At 41.1% G+C, this 21149-nt stretch overlaps 2 protein-coding genes across 2 annotated transcripts; one reads left to right on the top strand and one right to left on the bottom strand.

Annotated features, from left to right (window-relative positions):
• Positions 1-1713: 1713 nt before the first annotated feature.
• zbedx (zinc finger BED-type containing X) lies at positions 1714-4485 on the bottom strand. The gene is made up of 2 exons (XM_032537937.1): positions 4133-4485; positions 1714-3834 (listed from the first exon to the last, which is right to left on the bottom strand). The coding sequence occupies exons 1-2, from the start codon at positions 4334-4336 to the stop codon at positions 2122-2124; spliced, it is 1917 nt and encodes a 638-aa protein (XP_032393828.1). The 5' UTR covers positions 4337-4485; the 3' UTR covers positions 1714-2121.
• Positions 4486-6850: 2365 nt separating this feature from the next.
• Positions 6851-19460, top strand: LOC116703372 (voltage-dependent calcium channel gamma-4 subunit). The gene is made up of 4 exons (XM_032538075.1): positions 6851-7621; positions 15592-15675; positions 16676-16816; positions 17218-19460. Exons 1-4 carry the CDS (start codon positions 7399-7401, stop codon positions 17742-17744), a joined length of 975 nt encoding a protein of 324 aa, XP_032393966.1. The 5' UTR covers positions 6851-7398; the 3' UTR covers positions 17745-19460.
• Positions 19461-21149: the final 1689 nt, after the last annotated feature.

Below are 21149 nucleotides of genomic sequence, written 5' to 3'. Positions count from 1 at the left end.
TCTCTATTAAAGATAATATTTATATTAACGTCATTCACCTGCTGATCCTATCCCAAGACACAGCACCTTGTATCCCATGATACAAGAAGTGGAAGGTAGGGAAACACTTGAACGGTGGTTCTTCCATGACACACACACAAGAAATATATTAGTAAGATCTCTACTCCTCGTGGCTCCCATGTGCCTGGAGCTTTGGATGACTGCAGCCAACAACATTAACACAATAAAAGAGGTAAGTGTACTATGGTTTGGAAATTATGGGCAAATCAAATCCTCAAATTAAACTATTATTGATAATGTTTAATATTAAGCTTGCCATGTTAAACCAAACTTTCATATTGGCTAAAGCAGCCAGTGGCTAATATTAGCTCATAATAAATGACAAGAAATATTTTGAGGCGATTTCACCACCGCTGTAGTGTCTCAACTAGAGAGTAGTGACATGTTTATTTTTCAACAGCAACATGTTCTGCCCTGTACATTTAAGATAGGGGAACCCTATTATGAAAAGAAAACCAAAGAATCCACCACATTGTCCATAACTTGAACTCACTGCATGTGTTGGCCCTCCATCAGACAAAATTCATATACACGCACAATACATATAAAGTACATTTCACGTGAAAAAAAGACCTACCAGGACGCCAAAAACACCTAGTGTGGATACATGTTAAAGCTGTAGTGCATAATCTTTTGATATTAATGAACATACGTTACATTCATTCATGATTGGTGTTTTTTTCCTGGTTAAAAGCCTATGGACTTTATGGTGCTGTCTGCATGGAAATGTTTGTCTATGAACTTGCCTGATGAAGTTCTGAGGACCACAATGTCTCGTTAAAAAAAGTGAGTTCAAGGGATGGACAGGGTGTAGGATTCTTTGGTTTTCTTTTCAAGTCAGGAGTTTTTGATCCAACGCACCACTCTCTAAAACTTGATTGTTGTGCAAGGATTTATTTTGACATTACGATCTGAAGGACTCTGGAAAATGTTTGTAATGGGTTGTATAAAGAAAATCAATATTAATATTGTGCAATTTTCATTTACTGCAACAGTCCTTTAGCAACACACATTTACCGTGTCCTTTCTCTGCAACCAGTTGTTCAAGCTGCTTTTCCCCTATCAGCTGATGCGTCGTGGAATAGAATCCCAATACCCTGTCTCTCAAGCAGAATAGACTTTGGAGCAGTGAGGGCAGTTTCAGAGCAGTTCACTGCTGGGAGGTTTTATATCTCTTCCTAAAAATAAAGAACAACAAAGATAACTGGAATAAATACATCTAGATTCATACATGCAATGATGTTGAAAAGAAGAAAAAAAGCAAATCCCAGGGCTTTTGATATTCTCTTGGGATTAGCATCTTAAGAAGTGCCATGTTTCTGACAGCTCGGGTCCACACAGAGCCTGTGTTTGCATGCTCTGACAGCCTCCTGTTGGTCTCCAGACAGCTGTCTGACAAGATGGAAGCTCTTAAATGACATCTGGGCATGTGTGGCAAGGAATACACTTGGGACTCTGCAGCACTGGAACTGGTGGCGTTTGTGTGTTCTGTGTCTTCCTCACTCACAAACACGGGCTTCTTTCAAACAGTAATCAGTATCTGTTGATGCTTAGGGCGGCATGCAAATAAGGCCTCCGATCCCAACTGGTCACTAATCCAATTACTTTTGCTTTCCACCTGGTTTTGGTGAAAAAAAGGCGAGATACAAAAGGCTCTTTCCTTGTCTCTTTATATGTGATATAAAACATAACAGACAGGAGATGCATTCTCATTGAGCACCTGTAGAAAAAACAAACTAGCTTAACTGAAAGACAAAATCAGTTCAGTTTACTCTGTGGCAACTTCAAATCACAACAACAGCACAGATATGAAGATGCTTTTGTCAGTATATTCAGTCCTTGTCATTGTCAATGATTGTCAATTAGATATTTCCATCAGGCCATTCAGGAACGGAGATATAGGCTATGCCTATTAAAAACACAAGGGATATGATTAGAAAACATCTGGGCTAAATTGTCTGATATTAGATATTACTCAAGGTTTTTCAGTAATGATTTTAGCACAATATGGTTTGATTCTGCATCTACTGAAAGGCTGAAAGAGAGTCACCGGCCATGTATTCACTGGGTGACCATAGTTAACACGTTAATGTTGTATCTCAAAAGCTGAAGGCGTTCAAAGTAGTCATCAGTCAGAAGGTTTCTCTGTGAGGTGACCAGGTTGCCTTTCTGACTGAAGAGACGCTGGACAGGGGCCGTGGATGGCAGGGTGGTGTTGTATTTTAGGAAAAGCTGCTTTATTCTGGGGAAGTCCTGAAGGCACCCTAGGCTCTTCCCCGTCCCTTCGACGTACTTGCAGATCTCGTCCATCACTCCCCGTTGCTGGATCTGAACGGTGGGCTTTGGAGACCCGTAACTGAAGAAGTCATCTTCAGATTCAATGGTCGACAGATTCCGGCTGGGGATTGCCTCGGTTAGGTAACAGGGATCAATCTGGGATGCCTCCGTAGCCAGCAGGGAGCACATCTCCTCTCTGTCAGAGGCAGCCATCCACCACAAACGGAACTGAGGAGTTGTCGCCGTTGCAATCTTCGCTTCTGTGCTGGAAAACAGCTCCTGGAACCGCACATCAATAGCCACTACAATGGCGTTGATGACATCGCCTAAGTAATTTGCCGCGTCTTTCTGCTCATTTAACTTGTTCTTCAGACTGAGTACGGTCGGGATGACCAGACCCAGGTAACATTTCTGCTCCGCTTGGAAAAGTTCAAGTGCAAAAGCAAGCGGGTGAAACACAGTCACGTATTCCTTCAGGAAGGCCATCTCCTCTTGCTGCATGCGCGGGACTTCCAGGCGGGCACACAGCTCCGTCAGCTCGCGCTCAGTGAGGGAGACGATCTTCTGCACAGCACAGTACTCCACATTCCAGCGTATGACAGCAGGCACAACTAGGGCCATCTTTCCTATCTCCTCTGCTGCATCCATACCGACCTGAAGATGGTGGCATTTGCTCCATATGGCGAACACCTTGGCCATTGAACTGTAATGTAGCTGGCACATGGGCCCCTGTGACACCGCCTGCCAAAAGTCTTCAGTGACAATCAGCTCCAGGGTGTGTGATGCGCAGCGCTGCACGGTGGGCAGAAACAAGAGCATGTCCTGCTCCGGCTCCCCCTCGAGGACGGTGCTCACGTTCTCGTAGAACCCAATGTCATCATCACTTTCCTGGCTGTCCACTGCAAACTCTTTGAACACACTGATGAAGGGGCTTCCGTTATCGGTGACTGTGGTCTGAACTTTACTTTCAATATTGTATGCCACATGGATGTCATGTATCCGTCCCGCTATGGTGTCATGTGTGATTCTTCCCTGCAGCCGTGCAAACCCCAGCGCCGCAGATTTCCTCTCCAAAGAATGTCTATCAATCCAGTGGCAAGTCATCCCGAAGAAGCTTCTGTTGTTGGCTGTCCAGATGTCAGCCGTGGTGCACACGTACTGGATGCTGCTGAGTTTCGCCATCAGCTCTTCTCTCATCCTGGAGAAACCCTGGTCCACCTTTGTAAACAAGGTCATCCTGTCCATGGACTTTAGTCCTTCAGTTAAGCCTGAAATCAGTTTTCTGAAGCCTGGTTGCTCTAGCACATAAAATGACTGGCAGTCTTCCACAATGAAGTTGAAAATCAGCTCATCGATCTTTGCTTGGGTCATGCATTTGGAGATGATTTCCGCTTTAAGCTTTTTGAGTTGGCAGTGCCTACTCTCCTCACCATTGTGCTCTTCTTTCTTCCTCCCCCTCTTGACATCAGGCCTGGCTTCACAGCCCAGGTGTGTTCTCTGCAAGACAAAACGCCAGCAAGGGCTCATGTTAGTCGTTGGGAGGTGTGTGCCATTTGTATGTTCTGTTGAGTTTCCATTAGTTTCTAAACTTCATATGCAATGGAAATACCACTTGTAAAAAGATGATGATTTTTAGGGAAGTTGAACATAAAGAGCCTCCAGCGCCAACAGTTGCTACTCAACATGCAGCTAGAATATAATGTTATTTATCACGAGAGGAGCTATTCATTCATTGACTATAACATTAACCGGACGGCTATAGGTCAATGCAGGGAATTTACTTTGTGTGACTTACGTCTAAATGCTTTTTTAGGTTTGATGTTGAGGTTTTCGACGTGGACAGCAGATTTACCCTCGGCAGACATAGATTACACTGGACGATGATATTTTTTCCTTGATCTGCCTTGTACGCGAAATGGTGGCGATAACGCCAAGTATGCATGGCCGATCTGGTCTCGCCGCTGCTTTCATTGTTGTGATCAACAACAATTTCGGACATTATCTATACTCTTATCGACGTCTTGAAATATAATAAAAGTATGGTAATCCGATTTAGTAATCGTGATTACACGTAAAGTAACGATGGCGGTAGAGAAATCCTCATGAAAAGGGGCAGGCCTTTGTTCAGATGTTGCTCTGAAAACGAAGAAGGAGAGGACACTCTCGTCACTGTTTACTTCAGCACATGCGCATTGAGAGTCTGCCAAAATCCATTGGGAGAATCTGACAGTTAACAGGCACAGTTGAGTATTGCGCATGCGTTCTACACATGTGCGCCCAAACTGTGACGTCAGTGGTCCTCTCCTTGTGACTTTTACTCACATCATTGGTAGTAGGCTACTTTTCCCTTTTCTCCAGCCCTGGTCCTGCTGCTGCGAGTTGGCGCCACCATCAGGGCTGCGGAAGTGAAACTGTCACAATGTTTAGTCACAGAGAAAACATGAAATGAACAGCAATGACATTAAACAGCCATACAAGATACATATGATAAGACAACAACAAAGAAATAAGATAAGATACGACAAGACAAGTTAAAATAACATAGTACACCAAACTAAATGTGGTTGTTTTAGCATGACAGAAAAAAACAAAAACAAATATGGATAGGCCTAACAAATGATTAAAAGAGGTATATAAACAAAAATAAAACAAAATGATGAAACTATAAAGAGAGTATTTGGAGACGAAACATGTTAAAGTGAGTGGTGCTGATAACGTGACAGTGGTGTGAAAGCAGCATAGTCAACAGGTCTAAGTAAAAATCAGCAGATTAATAAATGGTATTTATTAGGTTAGGTAATGGTACTCAGTGTTTTTCTCTGTTAATATAATAAAATATAATGCAAGAGTCAACGTTACATACATAATATAGTATGATATAAAATGGTACATGATGATATAGTTGGGGAAATGAGACAGTAGTGTGGTAATATAATGTAGGCCTATAGTATAGTACAACAATAAAACATCATATTGCAGAAGTATAGTATGCAAAATGGTATATAATAATCCGTCCAGTGGACAGATAATAGAGAGTGAGTCTTCCAAGTGGAGAAATGGCGGTGTGTTGTTGTAGACTGTGGTTTAAGCTGTTTCAAATATGTTTCATAATCTCTACTAGATACAGTGTAGTCTATATTTCCAATACTTTGAAAGGCTAAAATCGGTTGGGTTAAACATTGTTATTGGCTGGTTTTATAGGTTTATGCTTTCACCAAATAAAAACGTAGCTGACAGTGCACCTTCTCAAACTGTTCAAATATTTTTGATAGCATTTCATTTTCCCCTCCTCTCAAAACTGTTTCTCTAAATGCTACTTTGCTTGGATGTTTGATATTCCCTGTGCAGACTGATATAGGTGCATGTATGCAAAAAAGCATTTTCACATTCATCTGCTGAAAGAGGAACGTTTCTCTGCAATCTGAGTTTACTACGTGAAAATATAAGTATGATTTAGTGACATCACTAGTTTGGGAGCCAAACAAACGTGGTCCACTATGTAACGTATACGAGTGTAATGTGGAAACTTGAAGCCTGCTGTGCAAACACACTGAGAACGGACTTTACAGTGAAGTAGGATCATATGTTTTCAATCAGCGAGAAGGAATAGATATAATTTAAAGAATTGAATTGAACTTTGTTGTGAATAAACATATTAGACACAAACCATTAGGCTATTCAAAATATTTTGTATGTGTTTTTAAAATATGGGGAAGAACTTTTACATCTTTGCGTTAAAGTTCCTTGAAGTAGAAACCTCTCCACACACAACACATTGTCCTAACTTCATACCTCTTTTGTATTCCTGCTCAGGCTACTTCGCCATGGTTTGTTCTGTTGTTGTATTTGTGTATAATATGGCATTAATGCATATCAAGTGGTTCGGTTCATTGAAAGCTGTTCTTTCTTTCTACAGATTTCTACAGAAAATCCAATCCAATAAAGTGTTTCCCGGCTAGTATGAAAACCTTCTTTCTGGCTCAGAGGAGGGAAGAGTTTGTGCGAGTGTGTCTGAGAAATGGAGATTCTGTTATTCACATGTTTAATTCATTCCTCTTTTGCCATTCACACCTTACTTGGCACTGATGATCATATCTATCTATCTATCTATCTATCTATCTATCTATCTATCTATCTATCTATCTATCTATCTATCTATCTATCTATCTGTCTATCTATCTATCTATCTATCTATCTGTCTACACAATCTTGGGAAATCCTTAGAACGTGAGTGATTTACAGTGTGTGCTTGGTGAGAACATGCACTCACCAAGCATCTAATTGTTTTTTTAATGGTATGTTCCTCTGGGGATTGGATGTTTGGCGTTAGTGCACCAAAGAGAAGGACCTTTATGTCAAAACCTCTCATTATTTCACTCCCCCTTCCTCATTGTTGTGACAGCTGACTGTGAGTTTGGTAATATTCATAGCTTTTGTATTCAGTGAAGAGTGTCCAAATGTCTCTGCTGAGAGACAGATTGTTTTGCTAATTAATGTTTTCCCAAAGATTCCACATCTTTTACATGCGTTAGTGATCCAATTGTAAATTATAACGCTAAGAGGTTTTTTTTTTTCTTCCTTTATTCAACAGGACCTCCATTGGTTGGATTTGGTGAGGGTGGGGTCTTGCGTTAGAGCGATTGACGTAGCAATGGGTTTTAACCGAGGCGCAGTTTGGGTAGGAACAGAGAAAAGTGTTTTGAGGCCAAGGTAAAAGGGGAAAAAACACAAGACTGAAGTGGTGAGAAGGTTTGAGGTGTTTGTTTGTTGTGTATGTCGCGGTCGTGGTGTCCTGCGCGCTTCCAACCTGTGTGGAGCCTCTGGAGTGGACACAACTGGTGTCCTCTCATATTCACAGCTGCATCCAGTTGGTGTTGAGCATCAGGTGAGCATTTCAGACAATAATCCAGCTCCTTCTTTCACTTTTTTGGGCTTGATTGTTTTTTTAGTCGAGGAGCAGAGAGAGTGGACACACATAAACATATGACCAAGATCCGCGCCCTGACGCGCTCCGGTGAGCGCATGTTGGACCGGTGAGAGTGTGGACTAGTATGAAGCGCAATGGCTTGGTGTGACCGCAGGGTTCAAACGCTGCTGGCCACTTTGGGGGCTTTCACTGCCTTTAGCCTAATGACCATCGCCATCGGCACGGACTACTGGCTCTATTCGCGGGCGTACATCTGTAACTCCACCAATGCCACCACAGACGAGACCCAGTCACAGCCCAAAACCAAGAGAGGCGATCTCACCCACTCCGGGCTGTGGAGAATATGTTGTATTGAAGGTAAGGTAGTCTCACTTTTGGTCCATGGACACCGTTAACATATGGAGGGCTCTGCATGGCAATTTGATGTAGATGCAGGACTTCAGTCTTTTCGTAAAACAAATTGTTTGAATTTTGTCTTTTTTCCCATGAGTCTTTTGTTTCTCGGTGGACGCACTACTTTTACGCACGTCAAATCTTGTAATCGGGAGATGAGGAAACAAGAAGATAATGGTCATAAAGTTGGAACAAGTTTTAGAGGTTATAGGTTAGATGGTGAAAGCCCCGATACGCACACATACGGATTTTAACACCGCGGAAGTGGCAGATAAACGTGAAACAAGTGGTCGGTGTCCCGCTAAGCGCTCGACACAAGCTGTGTGCCAACAGTTACATCGCATTGTGAAAGCATAGGCCCACACAATAAATACGGCTGTGTTACAGTCTGCAACAGACTGCGATGCCAAACCGGCGCGTCTGAGCCCATTCACTTTGGAGCCGAGGTAATCTGCGCACTGTTTGTCTACTTTCATTCATGCCTTTATTGTATCGATGCTGTTGCTTGGCAACATCCCTGAAATTGCTATGGAAACATGCCCGGTGATTTAAAAATAGATGACTCTGAGTTCGCGTCATGTCCAAGCAAATTAGAAGAAGAAGAAAATCGTTGTGTTTTAGAACCTTTAAACATCCCCTCGTCCATTCTTTTGGAGAGTGTTTTATGAATTATTTGACAATGACGTCTTATTTTAGAGGCAGACATGACGATGTCGATGTGACCGGATGGATTTCTTTATGCCATGACCATGACGCAGAGATTGATAGACAGATTTAGCAAATAAATGAAAGCAAAGAAATGAAATGAATCTCGCGTATCTTCAGAATTTGTTCAGAAAGTAGAAAATACCAAAACTGACTAAATGTTTCTTCAAATGCACTGCTGGATTAATGTTTATAAAAAAACAGTTCCACCACACATATTTAGCTTTGTGTGTGCATGCCAACCGTGCCTGTGGAACTATATCTAAACGACAGAATTAAGAAGGACTTTGGCTACATGTAGGCCTACAGGAAGGCGCTTTAGAGATCCAGAGAGAAGAGGTGTCCACACTAAACAGCACATTGTGCTCCAGCAGCAGGGCGACTCACAGCCTTATTGTAACTTCTGGAGCACTATTGCAGTAGCAACTTCTTTCTTTTATGCATTTTCTTTAAACAGCATGGTTTTTGGTGTAGATACAATGAGGGATTTAATTGATGACGTTTTAAAAGGTATTTAAACCTGTTTTGTTTCATCTTGTTTTGTCAGCTGAATGAATACATCTACATATAGATACAAAAAAAACCTTTTACCTGGACACTAGATACTTTTATTTCCTTTGTAAAAATCTGTTTTTGGTGTCAGATCAGATTCTTTTCAATATGTTTATTCTGTGGATTAGCTTCATTCCCATTTTCAAAACTTAATATCAGCAGAGCCCACATATAGGGAGCTGTCCTCAATGATTAAACTGTTTCTGGAAGATGGACACTTTTAGACTCATGTGAAGCACATTGGTGTGTTATGACATTTGCAATTTAGTGAGAGTCCTGCTTAGCTGTGAACCTGTCTGTGACGTGGAGAGATTCACAGTGTGTGCAATATCCTCTGAGAATCAAAATAAATTTCAAATGCCAGCCAACGATTATGTCAAGCATCATTTCCCATCAGTGTTTTGAAGTAAATAGTGAACGTGGAATAATGACAGCCGAGACTCAGTGGATGCTGATGAGGTTTGAACCCTGTGCAATGAGACTTCCTTTTGAATGCATCATTTGCACAAACAAAGGCCAGCCTATCATATCATTCTCCCCAGTGTTAATAGTTTCACCTCTGTGCCTCTGCTTAAAACTACAAGAAGCTGCTGGACAGTCTGTTGTCATGGAGACTCATAAGTATAGGTGAGAAAAGGAGAAGACAAGGAAGAAAGACACACACACACCCCTCCGGTGATAATGACAAGCATTCTGGGTTATTGATGGGGACGGCTCTGTGTGTATCACAGCTACAGGGGAAACATCCCCGCGTTTAGCTGAACAGATCAGCGACAACATGTCTTTCTCTCAGCGGCAACACATTGCTGTAACACACATTGTAGCACTATTTTCTTCTCAGAACCCTTAAATGAATGTTCTCCAGCAGGCCTGTATGACATTTAAAGGAGCAGGCAGGCATATTTATTGAATGAGGGCTACTTTAAAGTGAGGTCAGCACTACCTCATTTGTGCATTTCTTAACTGCTGTTTTGCTCTTTTCTGCTGTGTTTGTTTTCCCACATGAATGTTGTGAGGCCAGGGTAGCACTGAGTGCGCCTAATTTGCATCAGATTCGGCAACGCATCAGAGGCTGTTGCTCATGTGTGACTTAATTACATAAAACCAACTCTGAGAATGAGAAATAATCTAATTAGCAGGTACATATTTACAGTAAACACCCCAGCTCGCGGTGAGTTAGCGTGAGTGGCGAGGCATGGCACAGTTGGGTGTTGTTTCTTTTTGGTGGGGGGGTGTTACTTTGCCATTCCCACCATGCTCCACAAGTCTGTAATTAAAGCGCAACAGCTGAGGAGCCATGCATTTATTAGCCAGCAGGCCCCAACTTTCACCTCAACAGTCCATCCCCCTCCTCTTTGCTTGATGTGCTCTCTGTTTTTCTTTTTCTGCTTCATTTTTTTATGAACCTCTGACACCTCATTTAAACCCTGCCCCTTTTTCATTTTGGGTGCATTCTTTCAAATAAAGTTCATTTGTTTCATGTGCAAATCAGCTTGGTTGATAGCTATTTGCAAATAGGTAACGTTACAGGAAAGGTTGACACTTTGTGAAATACGCTTATTGACCTTTGTGCCGAAAGCTAGATGAGAAGATCAATGCCACGCTCTTGGCTGTTTGGTAAATATGACCAGCAGCCAGTTAGCTTAGCTTTAAGATTGGACATGAAGGAAAACAACTGTTCTCCTTCTGCCCAATGGTATCAAAAATTCCATCTTTCAGTACAAAACCCAATTTTTTATGCTTCCGTGGTGAAATTTAGAGGTGCTGGTAGATAGATTTTGGTTTAGTTTGGACAGAGACTAGTTCCAATCCTTGTGCTAAGCTAAGCTAACTAGCACCATACAGACAGGAGAGTATTGATCTTCTTATCTAACTTCTAGCAAGAAAACAAAAAGGTGTTTCCCAAAATTTTTGAGTTTTTTTTATTGTCCAGAAGTAGCAAGGCTTCTGTTGTTTCAATACTAACACTTTACATTCCTCATAGCGTTCAGTTGTTTCATCCCCTTACTATCAATCTACCGCTGAGGCTAATTACTGTAAACCTGCAGTAACATAAAGATGAATTTAATATCTTGGGACTGTAATGGTAAAAACATTTTTAAAAGGTAGTTTTTTAGGATCAACACCAGGATTACTACATAAAACATTAGAAAAGGAAAAAGACGGGAATAAAGAAAAGTATAGCAATCTGAATCCATTTTTTAAACATGTATTACATTTACATGGGACAGGGTTTTTGTCCTGAAAATTATATAATACTAGAATGACACTGGAAATAAGCAACTACAATCTTTTATAGGCTACTATTTTCTAAAGTGACACTGTCCTCATTGTTCTGATAGGTTAGGTTTCAATCACTTGGGAATTATACAATATGTAAGAGAGAACCGAGGGCTGCAGTGCAATAGATCATTCATTAACATCATCTTGAAAATCCATTAAACATTAAATTTGTATAAGTAAGTGACGAAGCATAACAGTTTTCCCAACAGACTACATGATCAGGGTAGGGGTTGATAGATCTTCTGACAACGTGGATACACATGCACAGTCAACCCCAAGCAGAGAGGTGTTTGAAGAAATTGCCGCCTGCTGACAATTTAATGAACCAACTGTCAGTCATATCAACACTGAATCACTGATGTCTTCTCCAAAAAGGCTTTTCTTTCATCCTCACTTGGGCTGAAAGAAAAATTAAATTGGAGGGGTTTATTTGATTATACAGTTGCTTTTATACTTTGTCCTGGCATTCCCTGCTTCCAAAGTAATAGCACGTGAAGTCTGTGAGTTGTGCGTGCATGTCTGCATTTGATATCAAGGCCCAATAACAGTGCTCTACCTGAACAGCTTCATAAAACCTAATCATCCCCCCTGCTGTAAACCTCAGAGCGCTGTTCCTCAGCAGTATTAGAGATCTAAAAAGCAACAAGGATAAGAACAAAGCAGAACATGGTGCTGCTACTCCTTTTTCCTTGTAGATCTGTTATGTGCATAACTGAAAGTGCATCACCCACTGGAGTGTACTTGTGAAATGCAATATTAAAGTCACTTGTGATTGGTTTATTCATCAATCTATTTGCAGAGCATTTGAAGTGCGTGGAACTGGGGGCATGTGTCTCATGGAGCTCGCAGTCATGATATACTGCACTCCTGGAGATACCAGCTCCCTTATTGGCAGAGCAGCGTTAATTCAAAATAATGATGATGTGCATCATCTTCTTGCCAGTGGCACCACAGCTGCTCCCAATGCATGTACACATGCCTGTGTGCTTGTCTGTGTTGGCAGTTATGTACTGTTATGTGGTGAAGGAGGTTTGGGGTTTGGGAAGTGCCATCTCTTATGTGGTGAGTATCAAAATACAATGAAAACATCAAAAGCATCCTTGGATATTGTTTATGTAAATTAGCTTATTAAGGGCTTGTGGGTTGCCATGGAGAAGAGAAGGAAATGCTCAACATGGGGCTTTGCAACTCCAGTCAGGTCCAGGGAACATATTATTTCCCATGTAATGTGTTTACTGTGCGAGATTCTCAATTTGTCACTACACAATTACTTTATCCCCCAAGTTTGTAGATAAGCACTTTTTGTATAACTCATGTGACCATTTATATGTCTGTCTGGTAAACCTTTGTTTCTACTTGTACACTCACACAGCTTTTACATTGCACAACTGTCCAACACATTTTTCCTATCATCGCTGTCTCTTCCTGATTTCTCTGTCATTGATTCCCTGCTGTCCTCCTCTGACTGACTCTGACTTTTTTTTTATCTCTATAATTCCTCTGCTCCCTGTGCTTTTGTTGTTTCATTTCCTTGTACCTTCTTCCCTCATCTCCAATCGCTCCCTCCTCCTTCTTTCCCAGCTATGTAGTCAGCATTCTGCCTTTTTTTCATATCATGAAGCGTCCAGCTGACAGCCTACACACACACACACACACACACACACACACACACACACACACACACACACGCAGGCACACAGGAGACAAGACAGGACAGGCGTCAGGCTGGCTGGAGTAGCTGGGGTCTAGACTGGACCAGAGCATGGAGAATATTGTGTACAAGTCAAAATTAACAGCAGGGTTACGGGTTGACAAAGGTGAATTTTTTTAATGTTTTATAGCAGTTTGACACAGTTTAGTAGAAAAGACAGCCAGAGATGATTTAGTGTTTACACAGCAATTATCAGACAACAAAGGTGTCTGTATTTTCACAGCTCTTGATCTAAGCACAAGAGCCAGATGTGTTTTTGCACAAGGCACAAAGTCTCACATCACTGCTTAAAATAGTCCACAGACCTATTCTTCCCATCAGTGACTAGACACAGAAACTTGTGCTCCATTTCCACCGACTGATTTGACGCTAATTAATTTGGTGTCCCTTATTAAGTAGCAGACCTAGTTAATGGAAGCAAGCGTTCCCTTAAAAGCTGTGGCATAGACAATGATGGCTGTTGACCCCTTGGCACCTGGGAAATGGAGTTGACAGGTGTCCGTCAGTTAATGGAAAGGTTGACATCTATCCTGTGGTAGGTCAGCTTAAGTCACCTGTGCCCATGCCTGTTAGGCCATTAGAGATGAAAAGAGGACTCTGTATTTTTTATGTGGGATAAAAAAAGAGTCTTTAAGGCTTACACATATAGGCAAAGCTAAAGGGTTTGGAGGGTGGCGTCCTTTTTTAAAATCCCTCTCAAAACCAAAAACACAAGAGCAAAAGTGTAGGAAATTGATTAAAAGTGTGTTTATTGTAAGCTACACTTTTATTTCCAGCTGACTAGCTCATTACTACAAAAGGGCCCGTTTACAACTAGCACATCCATTTTGAAAATATGAACAAGTAAGCTAAGCAACCAACCAGAGTTATGAGTAATTAAAAAGTGATTTTTCCTTCTCATGCCTATAATAGGCTATATAATAGTGTTACACTGTAATACAAAACCAAGGGTTTCTTTATTTAAATGCCTGGCATATGCAGCTTTAACCTCAGTCTTACAGCACAATGTCATATATGTAACCATCAAGTGCATATTGTAACAGAGTTTTAACGGGAGCTTAGTGGATGCTCACTTGCTTTCCTGGGATGCAGAAAAATGCAAAGATACGTACATGAACACATAATGCATGGAGAAAAAAGGTGCAAATTAGGCCACAGCCCAGCCCACATTTGATTATGTGGGTTTAGTTTGCCGGATAACTGAAGTGGGAGGGGTTTTCACAGCTCAAAAAGTGAGAGCCAAAAAGCTCCCTGCATTACCACCATTGCACTGAACGCATCCATTAACCCCAACCCCCTTCTCTCTAGACAAGGTGTTGTTTATTAGCCTTCACAATTACAGCTACAGGCCTCTCTCACTCTCTCTCTACCTCCACACCATTCTCCAGTTCCAACTCACAATGGCATTACAGTAAAAGCTTCCAGCACATATTTTTGTTGTTTAAATAGGCTTCTTGTTCCTCTCAGCACTCAACCATTAACCTGAGCTGGATTTGGACACGCGCTACAAGACATCAAATCCCTCTGGGTAATGCAATCTTAAATACCACCGCCGCAAAGAGTATGCACTGAACCCCGACAAACACACAAACACATACACCGGGTCACGTAGCCTTTTTTTCCCCAATATGTGTGCATTGAACTGTCATCTTTAGTTTGTGTGGTTTGCGGTGGACCGAGAGAGATATTAACAACAACAATCCTTGTCTGACCCTCTTCATGTTTTTATACAGTTTAGGTCAAAGGTCAAAGTGTCATTTATGGTTGGCGGTAAAAACCAGACAGAGAGTAAAGGTAATCCTTTTGTGTGCTATATGTATAGTTCCAGTTTATTCCATTCAACAAAAGCTATACACTGAAAGAAAAGCAATGGTGCTTATAAAAAACCAAAAGCTTAAACAATGTATTTGCTTAGTGTTACATTTCTCATGTTAAACAGTATAAATAGCACTTGCCTGACTGTGATATTTATTGCTAACAGTTGCCAAAAAAAAAGTTAAAGTAAGAGTTAAAGGCCGCGTTTCCCTTTTCATGTCTCTCTGCTCTCTGTCCCTTCTTTCTCTAGAAGTTTTACTGTTAACAAAAAATAACCAGAGGTCATCCAAGAAGTGACTTCCCACTCCTTCCTTTTTTATCAGAGACAAGAGCACAGTGGCGTCTTACTCCAGTGGACACAGTTTATAGTTTCAATGACATGCTGCTCTTTGGATACTTTCATATAGGCCTTTACTTTCATTACTTTTACATATCATTTTCTCAAAGGCAGAGCAGAATACCCAGGGCCTGGTTTACTCCTATTGCCGTGTCTAGCCGCTGGGGGACCATAGGCAGGCTAGGGGAACTCATTAATGTTAAAAAACCTCATGAAGGGAAATTTTCATGCCATAGGACCTTTAACAAAAAACAGATCACTGGGTTGAGAGCAACTGTGGCTCTGCCCCTGTACTGTAATAACCAACAGAAACCAACTGGAGATTGATGGATTCACAACAAAAGTCTAACCCCTAAGCATCAAATAAATCTTGTTTAACTTCAGCTTGCCTCAAAAGGAGATGTATGCATGTGTTCTTTATCCTATTATTTGTTGGTTAAACAGTCCTCCTAACCATCACATCCTGTTTTATAGCACCTTGTGGACTATAAGTCATCATTACTTTGGAGACTCTTTCTCTTTGTCCTGCAGGCATCAATCAAGGCAGCTGTTACAGAATCAACCATTTTCCCGACGATAATGACTACGACACAGACAGCTCTGAATACCTTCTTCGTAAGTTCTCCACACTCATCCTCTTTGTCTGGCCTTTGTCATTCCTTTACTTGTCAGGGCTAGGAGGAAGTCCGCACACCCGTCAGCGTGTTATTGTTTGATTCTGAGAGCAGTCTCCAAACAGGCAGCACTTTTTTATATTTAGAGACTGATATAATGCAGACCAAAGTCGGAGAAAGTGAGCAATTATAATTAATAATTATAATAAGTAATTCTGACAGCATTCAGTAAGACAGGATTCAAATGTGTTCAGGACTCAATTACAAGCATTTATCTCAGAGTACGACCACAACCAATGGTACTTATTTTTTACATTTGTTTGGATGTCTGTCTGTTCTTGTGAATGATTTTTAAAGCAATATTACAAACACTGCAGTATATACTTTAAGTCACATCCAACTGCGTATCTGCATTATATGTAGAGAGAAACAAAGAGGATTTATAAGACTGAACAAAGTCTTAACTCAATCTATTAGTCATACCAAAGAAAACTTAATAAAACACTTAACAGTTGAATGAGCTTATCCATCCTTGGAAACTTGTAAAATGTGATTGATACAAATAACAAATAATAAAAAACAGTGATTAATTTGTGGGGAGGTGATAGTGAGTGAGAGATTTGTTACATCCTGCGGCTGATTAGCAACGTTTTGTCACAAGGTCACCGAAAATGGATGGGAGGAGAGAGGGGACTGGGTAAATGAGGCCTCTACAAAATGAAAGTCTAAATGATTTAAAAAAAACATTTTACTTTACTGTGATTGATGTACTTTTAGTTTTTTTTTGCTATCTATAAATTGCCTCGTAATTCGACTTCGATGGTGTTATATCGGTTGCTTCATGATTTGATTCATGTGTATTCATCTTTTACTAAACTGTAACTCTTTATTGTCCCATTAATTATCGGTTAATGAACTGTGTTAAAACCATTTACAGGGACCTAACCACTTACCCACTTATACATTCATCACGTGATGTGCTTCCTCCTCCATCTCTGCAGGTATAGTCCGTGCCTCCAGCGTGTTCCCCATCCTCAGCACCATCCTGTTGATGCTTGGCGTGCTGTGTGTAGGGGTGGGCCGAGTCTACAACAAGACCAGCAACGTCCTCCTCAGCGCAGGCATTCTCTTTGTAGCTGCAGGTGAGCTGGATGATTACATTTGTCAATCATGCTCCCAGCAATCCGCAATCATGTAAGGGCTGGGGCTTTATAATAAAGAAAAGCTGCTTGGAGTAGCACCTGTGTGTATCACATATTGGTCATCATCAAAGGTGCAATCACACAGATGAACTCTATTCCTCACTGAAAGTCAGGATGTCCATTTATCATACACCTCTCACACAAGTGATGAGAGTCCTGTAACCACTGACTGATTTACACAGTGGGAGTTCATGGGTTCCATCATTGTTAGTCATGGATAATTGATCTCCCCATATTCACTTTTCCTGTCTACTTGTATGTCTACATTATATCATCCACTAGACCACATAACATGCAACCATGCCTTTTTCCAGTTCTTGTTTCTGTTTCTTGTTTATCAGGTCTGAGCAACATAATTGGCATCATCGTCTACATCTCCAGCAATGCAGGAGACCCCAGTGATAAACGGGATGATGACAAGAAGTACACTTATTCCTACGGCTGGTCGTTCTACTTTGGCGCCCTCTCCTTCATAGTGGCGGAAACTGTGGCTGTCCTCGCCATCAACATCTACATTGAGAGAAACAAGGAAGTTCGTTGGAAGGCGCGACGCGAGTTCATCCGTTCGCTCTCTTCTTCTTCCCCGTACTCGAGGATACCAAGCTTCCGCTACCGCCGGCGGACATCCCGCGCCAGCTCTCATTCAACAGAGGCATCGCGAGAGAACTCGCCTGTGGTCGGTCTGAAGGGGAGGCCATCTTCCAGTGGGGCCCTAGACGAGTTGTCTATGTACGCCCTGGCAAGGGACAGTGTGACGGAGAACACATATAGCCCCGAACATGAGGCGTCTGCTGAGTTCCTCCAGGTTCATAACTGTTTCCCCAATGATTCAAAGGACGGGGTGAATCGCAGGACCACACCGGTGTGATGGGCATTTTGCTGGGCTTGAGGTTTACCTCAAAGAGGAGGAATAGTAAATGATGAAAAATTGGTTGGCTAATCTGTTGGAGCCTGAGTGCTTGTGATAGCCTCCCACCTTAAATGCACAGTATTTGGAGAGACTGTCCTTTTTGAAAAGACCTGAGGAGAAAAGCGGACAGTAAGCTGAGCCAGTTAACCGAACCTTCATTTATCTGCCTGTAGAGATCATCAAAGCAGAATAAATGTACATAATCTGTTCAGTAGCTGATTTGAAATTGGCGTTATCTTTCAAATGTCGAAATGCTTTATTGAGCAGTGTGTGGATCGCAACCTTGTCTTTGTAATGGTCACTAAACATTGTGGGTGTGACATCAGCCAATCAGCAGTATGCTACCTGTAAATTATTCAACAAGGTGCTAAATGAAATATACTCTTTCACTTGAAAGTGTTCCTTTTGTGTGTGCAGTTTCTATAAAGTGTTGACTCTCCTCCAAAGTTTGTATTGTGTCCTCCTAACCTGTTTGGTCTTGCCTTATGCTCTTATCATATGTTTGATAGAGACAGCAGCACAGTCCGTTAGAATAATGTATGGTCTTTTAAACAAACAAACCAATATTTTTGCGGTAGTATGGATTGGGAGTCACTGCCTTCACTGATGATTGACTTGGTAAGTTGTAATGTATTGAATGTTTAGTATTTTAACTGACTGTACAAGTCACCCATCAACCAAAATGTCCATGTTTTCAGTAGAGCACCTATGTTCAATGGCCCCTTTTCATTTCAACACCTCTTGATGGATGTGATATTGTGTATGTGCCTGTCGCAAGAGAAGAGCAGCTGACAAAAAGATGGGTCCTAAAACTGTGAAAATGGCAGAGGTCAGGACTTCCCTTTGCTCTGAATGAAAACAGAGTGTTTAATGGACAAGGATCAGAGCCAGGCGGAGAACTCTTGTCTGTCTGTCACATCGCCTGTGAGTCCATCTGGCTGCCTTTTCCCCCCTCCCATGTCAAACACAGGACCCAGAAAGAGGCAGAGGGAGCTGTCTGCTCTGCGTCTCTGAAGGATTTGGCTTCAATAACCAGACGTGTGTGTGTGTGTGTGTGTGTGTGTGTGTGTGTGTGTGTGTGTGTGTGTGTGTGTGTGTGTGTGTGTGTGTGTGTGTGTGTGTTTGTGTGTGTGTCTGTGTGTGTGTGTCTGTGTGTGTGTACTGTTGTCCTGCACGTCCTTGATTCTTTTAGTTCTCTCAGGAAATACTGTGTTGTTGTGCCAGGTTAAACACTTTTGAGGTCCTCTCCCTACTTTGTGGGAGTGCTGGGAAATGGACCAGTGATAAAGATAAACTTGGTAAAAATGATTTGAGGGAGAAAAAAAATGCCATACTGTATTTATTAAATGCTGTGACTGTGCTTTGAGCTTGAGCTTTCTCCAAGAACCAGCTGGTGTATTTTTTATTTCAGTCTTAGGGCTATTCAGTTGGTTCTGGTATTGAAAGTGAGCTCACCCAACCACAGAGTCATATTTGATTGTATTTTATGTGTTTGATATACCATTAGAGATAACACTTCATATACCAGGCTTAGCTCATAGAATAAAAAATAAGCCATCAGTATGATCCATTCTGAGTGTACACTTTTATATTATGCTTTTGGGGGTAAAATTCAAATGTATTTGTTTGTAACGTAAAGCTGTATATAAAAGTACAATTAAAAAACATTGAATGGTCAACAGAGGATTCAAAGCATTATTTGTCATTATATGCCTCAATAACAATGCCTTGATGCAATCTGGCATAGGTCATAGAATTTAATTTACCATTTTATTTTCAGGTAATCACACACTGGTTTTGCTGTTCAAAAGGGTCAGTCTTTTATTATTCTTTTGTGTAAGGTAAAGTACAGTGAGTGGAGACTATTTTCTGTTCATGTGTATGCAACAGCTGTACTTCACTGTATATGCTTATGTTGATTGATAGCTTACTATTATTGTGAAATAAGAACATTTGAGCTCCATTATTTCAAGATTAATATTTGCTTATTGGACGAGGTTTAGAGGGGTTGAAATGTGGGCTCCTACTGTATTTTTTTTTTAAATATTTCAACCTCTGGGAACCATGAATGTCTGTAGAATATTTTATTTGAATCCTTACCATAGTTGTCGAGATGTTTCAGTCTGGAAGCAGTGGATCGAGCGACCAACAGACTGACGTTGCCATCCCTAAAGGCATGTTGCTAACATGGTTAAAAATCCCTTAAATAATTAACTATTCAATTGATGCAAAAGAACAAACCCCCAGTTGTGTATAACAGAATACAGAATACTATGAATAACAGATACTGATGTATGGGATGTATGCAAAATAATTACAGTCATAAGCATTCACCTCAGTGTAGCTTGATTTCCACTGAAGACCTTTGATTGCTGTGTTTAATTCAGATTTCTGTGGCTGAGTCCTGAATGCCTCTTCAGCTCGGCTGCATAAGATTGAATCAGTCGGTTATTAGGGACTTCAGCCTCAGAGTCTCTCTGTTTGGCAAAGAAAGAAATCATTCAGCATCGTGCCGATGGCAGCACTCTTAGATCAAAACGTTTAAACGCCATCAGAGAGATGCACCTGACCAAAAAAGGCTTTTCTTGCCATCTCTAAACACTCACAGAGCGGATTTATTCAGTGAGCAGACTGAAGCTTTTCTTTTCTCAATGCGTGTGAATCTTAATTTACCTAAGAAAAGAGTGTGGGCAGAGAAATAGACTGTTCAGCTGAGGTTACATTTCTTAAATATCTTTTGCAAGGTCAAATGTTTTTACTTTTTAAGACAAAATGGAGGTTTCTTAAAAATACAGTAGGCCTAATGTCTTTTCACAGAGCTCTGTTTTTGGCCCTATGCAGCCACAAACTTCCAAGGAAAAAACATATATCACCTACATTTCAATACAAGCATTGTATCATATACTTGGAGCACTCTCTGTTTTAATAACGTATTTACGTGTGCCCCATGTTATTGTTAAAACAAAATGAAAACGGCATCACTCTGTCTGATATGTGTAATTATGCTGGTTAGAGGAGATGTTTATCTAGCTGGGGAAATTATCTTTTGATAGTGATATCTGATGTACAACGGTTACATCTGCACCTTGTAATTTCCACCTAATTTCATTTTTCTTCAATATGTGCTCATTAACTCACAATTCACTGTCCTAATCATCTAATTTTCATGTTGATCGATGGCCGAACAGGATATGCTGAACAGGTCAAATGTATGACGTTGGCGTCAGCGTGTATGGTAACTGATCCTGTTGTTTTAGAGAGGAATATTAACATGACCCTCATAGAAAAGGCCTCGGGACATGGGTAATCTAATTTGGCTTGAGTAATGTTGCCTGTCATTAGCAGATACGTACAGTCGGGTCC

The sequence above is a fragment of the Etheostoma spectabile genome, chromosome 15 (genome assembly GCF_008692095.1).
Source record: "Etheostoma spectabile isolate EspeVRDwgs_2016 chromosome 15, UIUC_Espe_1.0, whole genome shotgun sequence".
NCBI lineage: Eukaryota > Metazoa > Chordata > Actinopteri > Perciformes > Percidae > Etheostoma > Etheostoma spectabile.
Note: the sequence above shows the minus strand (reverse complement) of the source record. Positions and strands in the feature narration are given on the sequence as shown.